The sequence below is a fragment of the Tupaia chinensis genome, unplaced genomic scaffold, assembly GCF_000334495.1.
Source record: "Tupaia chinensis unplaced genomic scaffold, TupChi_1.0 Scaffold000146_1, whole genome shotgun sequence".
Classification (NCBI taxonomy): domain Eukaryota; kingdom Metazoa; phylum Chordata; class Mammalia; order Scandentia; family Tupaiidae; genus Tupaia; species Tupaia belangeri.
The window spans coordinates 4,039,571-4,047,625 of record NW_006159616.1 but is presented as its reverse complement, the minus strand read 5'-3'; the positions used below and the strand labels follow the sequence as shown (position 1 = coordinate 4,047,625).

The 8,055-nt window shown below is 51.2% G+C and overlaps 1 protein-coding gene and 1 pseudogene across 1 annotated transcript in view; one reads left to right on the top strand and one right to left on the bottom strand.

Moving 5' to 3' along the window:
* LOC114007261 (sal-like protein 4) overlaps nt 1-3,457 on the top strand; it is an 8,047-nt pseudogene extending 4,590 nt beyond the window's left edge.
* A 1,296-nt stretch (nt 3,458-4,753) lies between these two features.
* Nucleotides 4,754-8,055, bottom strand: part of PLA2G2A (phospholipase A2 group IIA) — a 3,643-nt gene continuing 341 nt past the window's right edge. Inside the window, exons 2-5 of the mRNA XM_006145199.2 lie at nt 7,199-7,248; nt 6,869-7,013; nt 6,515-6,621; nt 4,754-5,220 (exon numbers count right to left, since the gene is read on the bottom strand). Of these exons, the coding sequence (XP_006145261.1) occupies nt 5,078-5,220; nt 6,515-6,621; nt 6,869-7,013; nt 7,199-7,238 (435 nt within the window). The 5' untranslated portion in view covers nt 7,239-7,248 and the 3' untranslated portion in view covers nt 4,754-5,077. The remainder of the gene's footprint in view (nt 5,221-6,514; nt 6,622-6,868; nt 7,014-7,198; nt 7,249-8,055) is intronic.

Sequence of the window (8,055 nt, the reverse complement as noted above, 5' to 3'; positions counted from 1 at the left end):
AGGTAGTGGCACGAGACCTATAGAGAAAAACCTCTCAAAAAAAAAAAAATGACTACTTAGCCTAGTGGGGCAGGGGCACTGTACACTCCCACGGTGACTATGTGGGTAAATGGAGAAGGTCTGTCGTCTGTTTAGGGACCTATGCCTACTTATGCCTCCCAGTCCTGTACCCAGTCCTGTATCCATCTTTTTATTATTTTTGAATGTACCTAAAAAAATAACAACAACAACAAAACACTAAGGTTGTAGAGTGACAAAATTATTTTAACCTTAAGGCCTTAGGTGGGATGGCTTCAACGGACATGGCTCCTTGGGAGCCGAACGCGTGTGCTGCCTGGGAGCCGAACGCGTGTGCTGCCTGTTTAACTACAGCTCAGTGGGACCCCCCCGAGTGCCAGTGCTCGGCCATGCTTCCCAGACGCACCCGTCCCTGATGAGGATGAGGCACCTGCGTGTGGGGATCTCACCTGAGTGGCTTATTCCAATGACACCTGAGGAGGTGGGTTTGCATGCAGGCAACCTCAGGTGACTTCATTTAGATTGCCAGCACCTACTCTATCGGAAAACTGAGTTCATTCTTGAGAAAACAACTTGCTGCCTGGGAGTCGAACGCGTGTGCTGCCTGGGAGCCGAACGCGTGTGCTGCCTGGGAGCCGAACGCGTGTGCTGCCTGTTTAACTACAGCTCAGTGGGACCCCCCCGAGTGCCAGTGCTCGGCCATGCTTCCCAGACGCACCCGTCCCTGATGAGGATGAGGCACCTGCGTGTGGGGATCTCACCTGAGTGGCTTATTCCAATGACACCTGAGGAGGTGGGTTTGCATGCAGGCAACCTCAGGTGACTTCATTTAGATTGCCAGCACCTACTCTATCGGAAAACTGAGTTCATTCTTGAGAAAACAACTCATCAAAGAGCTTGTATCACAGGTCCACAGACTTCTTTTCTCTTTCCAATTTCTTCGGTGTGACTTATGCCAACAATGGAGGTTCCCCACCTCCCCCCAAAGTATTGCATGAAGGCTGTGGATTTGGAACAGGCAAATCCTGGATGCGAAAGCTTTCATGTATCTACCTCATTTATTTTTTTATTTTTGTAGCCATCATCTCTCTTTTGCTACTTTAAGACTGCTGGAGTATTCCCGGGTCCCATCTGAAAGAGTTGATGCTTGGGTGGGAACAGCTGGATGTTCAGGATGATTTTGTGATGTCTTTTCTTGTTTCTCTTTGTATCCATCATAATATTGAGCAAACAATGCAACACTGCTCTAAGGGTTTAACAAGGAAAGAGGAAGAAAGAGGCTGACTTCTGGATGGAGAAGTCTTTCTTTACGGGGAAGGCCCTTATTGAAATGTCTGTCAATGTTACCCAAAGTTCCATCTTTAGCTCTTGTACCTCACTTGAGGATCCAAAAATGTGTTCTGCTGAGTTGTGCCTTTCCTTCTGGAATTGCAAATGGACGCAGTAACAGTCGCTGTTTACATCATGAAGCCGAGAAGTGTAAGTGGACACTGTAGCGGTAACTGTTTATGCAGATGGGATGCTGTCACAGAGAACACACCTGTGGCCTTCTTGACCTGATGACCCCTTGGTGTATGCTCTGCAGAGAAACGCCTGTGGTCGTGCCTGCCGATGCTGTCTGTTGGAAAATAAGTTTGGAATGTTTTTTTTTTTTTTTTTTCCCAAAAAAGAACAACAACAAAAAAGGTTCACGCAGTGCTTCCCACAGTGTGGTCTGCGGGTGAGTGCTGGTCTGTGAGCTATTCCTCATCCGAAGTGGAGCACGTGCAGAAATTGGGACAGTCTGGAAATTTCCAAGCAACTGGACAGCACAGTTGTATTTTATTTTTAATCTTTAAAAATGTACTTATTTCTTCAGAGAAACTGCAGGAAAGAGAGAGATGGAGAAACAGTGTCTTCAACAGGGTCTTCACATCACAACCCAGCCCCAGCCTCCACAGCCAGGATGCCGGGCATGCACACAGCGGCACGTACAGGGTGACCTCAGGGCGTGAACCCAGGCCCTTCCCACGTGGCTTCAGCCTTGCTGTGCATCGTGTGGGCACTCCACCACTGTGGCCGGCTGACGGAGAAATTTTATGTTCTCTGAGTCCAATAATAAGATATGGGTGCTTATGTTTTGTACATCTTTTATTTAACAAATGTATTGATCTGAGATAGATTAAAAAAAATAAAAGTAAGAAGAAATTGGTCTATCACCATTGGGGAGTGTGAGAAGCACTCGCTTAGATGGGGGAGGACAAACTCTTTGGGAACAAGCCTGGAGGTGCTCTGTTGTAATGACCCGGCCCTGACGGTGCAGCACAGAAACAACGTGGGTAATATGATAGTCCAAAGAGCATAGGGCTGTTACAATAAAACTTTATTTATTGCCACTAAAATTTGATTTTCATATCATTTTAATTTATCACAAAATATCTTTTTTGGGGGAGAGATTTTTTGCTGTGTTCGCTGGAGAGACAGAGAGAGGTGGAGAGACAGAAAGCGAGAAATCACCTCTCCGAGGGGGTGTCCCTTCTCCTCCATTCTCCTCTCGGGACCTTGGGCACGTATGCACACGCACCTGGTGTGAGTTTCAAGCCTCTGGGTCCAGGACTTGAACCATGGTTGACCACATGGGAGTCCAGCAATGTAACCATTATGCCATCTGCTGGTCCCTCCAATATCTTCTTTTGATTCTTTTCTGAACCATTTAAAAATGTAAAACCCATTCTTAGTCTGCATGACGTACAAGAGTAGGCAATGGATAGACCGGCCTGCAGGCCATGGTTTGCCAACCAGTATATTAGACGACATCGTCTGTGAGAAGGAATGTCTTAGAGAAAGGAATGGTTAGGGGCCAGCAGGTGGCTTTGTGATTAAGGCTGCTGGATTCCCACATGGCTAACCACAGTTCGAGTCTCAGGTCCGATGACTTAAAAATCTCAACAGGCGTGTGCATGTGAGTGCCCCAAATCCCGAGAGGAGAATGGAGGAGAAGGGATTGTGGCATGGCCATCCCCCCGGGGGGTAATTTCTCACCTTCCTGCTCTCTGTCTCTGTCCCTGTCTAGGGAGCACACATGTTCTATGGTAAAAACCTAAACAAAGGAGAGAGAAAGGGATGATTGGAATGTGTGTGTGTGTTTGACAATGCTAATTTTCTTTTCAGAAAAAAATATATTCTTGGGCTAAATAAAATCAAAGTGACAAAGTTATATATTGAGAAGTCTCCCTTTCACTCCATCTGTGCCCACCTCCTTTTTTGCCAGCCTGCTCCCTAGAGGTAACCGTTTTGTGAATTTCTTGTATGTTCTTTTAGTGCTCATGAGAGTCACATAGGCATCTTCCTCCTTAAACGTGGCATACTGCTTATTCTGCTCTACCCATTGATTCTCCCCACCCCGCCCCTTGCTTGGGAGATCTTCCTGCACTGGAACAGAAACAGCTTCTGTCATTAAATGGGTGCTTGCTAGCTCCCCTCCTTCCATCCAGGGCTCCGGGGCCAGTCAGACATGCCCAGGCTTTGGGCATCTCACTCTGGGTAGGCAGAGAGGGGCCCTTTTAAAACGTAATCCTCTCTACCTGGACACTCGGTTAATTCCAGCCCAATTTGGAACAATGTTGTAATGAACAAACTTGCATGTACGTCACTGTGTGTGTGTGTGTGTGTGTGTGTGTGCGCGCGCGTGTGTGCATGCACATGCATAATGGAAGGGAACACGACTGGAGTTAGCGCCAGCCAGTGAAGCATCATGGAGCAGAATTAGAACAGGCTGTCTTTCTGGGAAGACACATTACAGAAAGCTGCCTCCTTTGGGTGAATGCAGAACTGGCTGGAGGGCACGGGTTCAAGTTCAGCTCCCGCCTGTGCTGCCTACGTAGCGGGTCTTTGTGAAGGGGCCCACGCGCAGCAGCCCAGGCGGTGATTATTAGAGAGACAGGAGAGCTGCAGCTGGCCAGGCGGGGATTTCTAGCAGAACCTGGATGGTGGGAGGAGGGCTAGCATCCAGAGCAAAATGGAAAAGTAGGACCCACTGTTTAAAGATGATTTAGGGGGCCAGCAAATGGTATGTGGTTAAGGTGCTGGACATTCCCACATGGTTGACCACGGTTTGAATCCCAGACCTGGTGGCTTGCTTTCTCACTTTCCCCCTCTCAATCTGGTCAAAATAAAAAACAAATGAATGAAAAATAAAATTAAATAATTCTATAATAAAATATTTGATTTTTTTTTTAAAAAGATGATTAAGAATTTCCAGATGGCCACAGCAGAGCATCAAACCAGGCGTGGCACCCTTCTGAAAGAGGGTTCCAAGCGACACTTGGGTGCACACCCAGGCAGCTGGCCCTGCGTGAGAGGGGCCGTACCCCTGGGTCCAGCTGCTGCCAGCATTTCGCTGACTCACTTTCCCCTGCCGGAATGGCAACACGGGAAACATTCCACACAGCAGATGGGGACCTCAGCTCCCCAAAGCAGCCAGGCCAGCCTTCGTGTTCCCCCCGACGGCCAGTAGGAGCTGCTGTGGCCCAGGGAGGGAGGGAGGGTCCTAGGTCTCACTTTTCGAGGTGTAGCACACCGGAACTAGTGCTTCACGCTCGCTATCGTATTCATTCTCAAGCCCATGCAGGAGGCTAGAAAGGTAGGACAGGGCTTTGACGCAGTCGGTCTGAGTTCCGATGTCTCGTCTTGTGCCAGTCTGTCCTCACACCACCAGCAAATAGGACAGAACGAATGCACTGTCACCAACGCAAGGTCGCGTGGCTTACTGATCAGTCGCTTTATTTAGAAAAGACCCCCGGGTGTAGCTGGTACTGATAAGGACGTTGCCCTTGGAGGAGGGAGGCGTTGCCCTTGCCAGTGGAGTGGGGAAGATCACCCCCTTCCCTAGGACGCAGGGGAAAGAGGCCAGTCAGAAATGCCCCGGCTTTGGGCGTCTCACTCTGGGGAGGGAGAGAAGGGCTCTTGCCTAGACTAGGCTGGCGGAGGGTGTGGTTCATCTCCAGGAACTTGACTAGGGTAGGGGGTGTAGAAAAGCTGCCTGGCATCGGGAGGCAGGGCTCCAGGGAAGAGAGGGCTGTCAGCACCGGGGGGTGCTCCCTCTGCACAGCTTGTTGGGGAAGTACCGGTACTTGAGACTATAGCTCTTCTTGTTTTTAGCAAAACAGTAGGCGGCGGCTTTATCACATTCACACAGCTGGGTCTTACAGGAGCCTTGCTTTGCTGAAATCACAAGAAAACAAACATGAGATGGGGATTTGTTCATAGTCTCTGGCTTTGGGACCAGCAGATGGCGTGATGGCTATGTCGCTGGACTCCCACATAGTTGACTGCAGTTTGAGTCCCAGACCCACTGATTTAAACTCACGCTGGGTGCATGTGAATGTACGCCCAAGATCCTGAGAGAAAAATGGAGGAGAAGGGATTGTGGTGTGGCCATCACCCCGGGGCGTGATTTCTCACTTTCTGTCTCTGTCTCTCTCTGGTGAGTGCGTGCACGCTAGAGCAAAAATCTCTCTTAAAAACAAAACAAAACAAAAAATTCTCCTTTTCACTCCTCCCTCCCTCTGTCTCTTTCTCTGGTCAGCACAGGCATCCTATAGCAAAAATCTAAAAAAAAAGAAATCTCAGGCTTTGGGGCTTTGGGAGGGAGTCCATGGTCTTTCTTCTGGACCTGTTACCCGAGGACATACAGAAACCCTTCCAGCTACCACGCATGTCTCTCCTTTTCGGAGCCAAACTTTCTCCATACAGCCTCTAATTCACTTCCCACGCCCCACCCTGACCTCTGTCTGTGGTCATCATCCTCACGGTACCATCCGCACAGTCACACCCACCGTCACCTGCCTACCTGCTCCTCCTTGGGCAGCCTCCGAGCTAATCAGACTTTGCTTAACTTGATTCGTTCCCTAGCCCTTCCGTCCCACCCGGTTGTGTTACGTCAAGCTGTTGCCACCCCTTCTCTGCTCTGAGGCCACGCCTTCTCACAGGTCCCCGTTCCATCCAGCCTGAAGCCAGAGCGAGTCCTCTGCATGGGAATCGATCGTGTCACTCCCCCACGTACTAGCTCTCCATTGCTTTAGAAAGAAACCTGGATATAGCATGGCCTAGAAGGTTTGGCTTCATCTACCCCTCGGTGTGTCTCCACTCCTGTCTTCCTTGTGTTTTCATTCAGCAGCACAGAGTTGCTAACAGGCACCCTGGGTCTCTTACACCATGCTGAATCCTCTCCTGGGATGGCTCTCGCTTTTACTGGACTCTGCATAGCCTTAGACACTCAGCCTAGCTGGTGCCACGCCCAGAGCCTTCCATGAGCTTGTGTTCCTGGCCTGCCTTTCTGCCTGCGTCCTACCGCAGCCTGTCCCACGTTGCTCTTGCATTTCCCTTGCTCACCGCTTGGCTGCCAGCTCGGAGGCAGGGACAGCGTCCCGTGTGTCTCTATCTCTGGTGCCTGCACAGTGCCTGGCACTGTCGAAGTAAGCGAGGAGAAGGCCACGGCGAGGTCAGACTCTCTTACCGCATTTGATCGCGCCCTTGCTGTAGCTAAACTTGTAGCTCAGAAACTTGGTGCCACATCCGCGTTTCACCAGACGCTTGTAGCAGCAGTCATGGGCAGCACAGCACCTGCAGGAGGACACCTGTTGGGGCTGCCTTCCCACAGCGCCAGGGGCTGGGCGCCCCACCCTCTCATCCCGGACTCTGGGCAGAGACCCAGTGATTTTGGAATCATCTAGACCAGAGTTTTCAACTGCTAGATTCTTTCCCATCAGGGTCCTCCTGGAATTTCTGTTGGTGGCTCACTACCCTGTGGCTCCCAGCCCTGCTAGGGCCAAAAGTGAGCTCAGGGCAGGGAGGGCTGGGGAGGCCTCACCGATCAGTTGCGTCTTTGGGGGTTCCTTTGCCACCCGCGCCGCAGTGACAACCATAGAAGCCATAACTGCTCGCAGCTTCCTTTCCTGTCTTCAACCGGATCATGTTCCAGAAGTTTGTCAAGTCCCCGTGGACCTGCAGCAAGCCTGGAAGGAAGTGGTCTGGCAATGGGGGCTGGGAGCCTATGTCCTCCCTCTCTGCCTCTCTCTGCTACTCCTCTCTCTGTCCCCCCACATGGCGTCTCCCCTCCTGCTGAGAGGGAGGGGGAGCTGGAGGTGGGATGCTCCCCTCTGGGCCGCCTGCCTGTGCACAGGTCAAGGTCAGCTCTTACCAAAGGCCATGATCACCGCCAGCAGCAGGAGGGTCTTCATGTCGAGAGGGCTGTGTGAGACAAGTGCCAACGGATTGCCTCGACGCTGCTCATGGGTGATGCCAGCTTCTGCCCTGCCCACCTCCTCCCACCCCACTCGAGCACCCTGGAGCACACAGGCGTGCCCTTCTATTCCAGCAAAGTCCAGGGCGACTGCCTCTGTCACACACAGCACACAGGGGTGACCTCTACAATGCACACACCCCACCCCACCCCCGATCCTTCCCAGCTGTGGAAGAGTTTCACACACACACACAAGCCCCCAGACCCATCAAGACCCCCTGCAGGATGTGCCAGCAAGACCTCCAAGCACCCCTGCAGACTGAGAGCTCCTGGAAGTTTGCACCCAGGCTGCCCCAACACTGAGAGCTTCCAAGGTCAGAGCTTGTGTCCCACTGGACATCTACTGCATGTCCCTGCCCAGGATTTAAGGCTTGGGAAATCCATCCTGGAGATGATCCCCAATATTTTTCTCTAGAACTAAAGCAGCACCTCCCTCTACGAGACTTTCCCACCCACTCCACAAGTACATGTGCACAGACATATGCATCCATGTGTGTACACACGTGTGCCCATGTACACTTACTCTTCAACTCAGCAGTGCAAATGGCCTTTCCTACAACACACTCACGTGCCCACAAATGCACTAGCGCATGTACCCTCTCTGCACACACCTCGCCATGCACAGCAGGCCGATGCACACAAATGCCTACATACACATGCATGCACACAGGTACACATGCATGCACACACATGCCTAACACAGCCACTCTCGAAGGCAGCGAAAAGCTGGAATGTTTATACCCTGCACAGGGCAT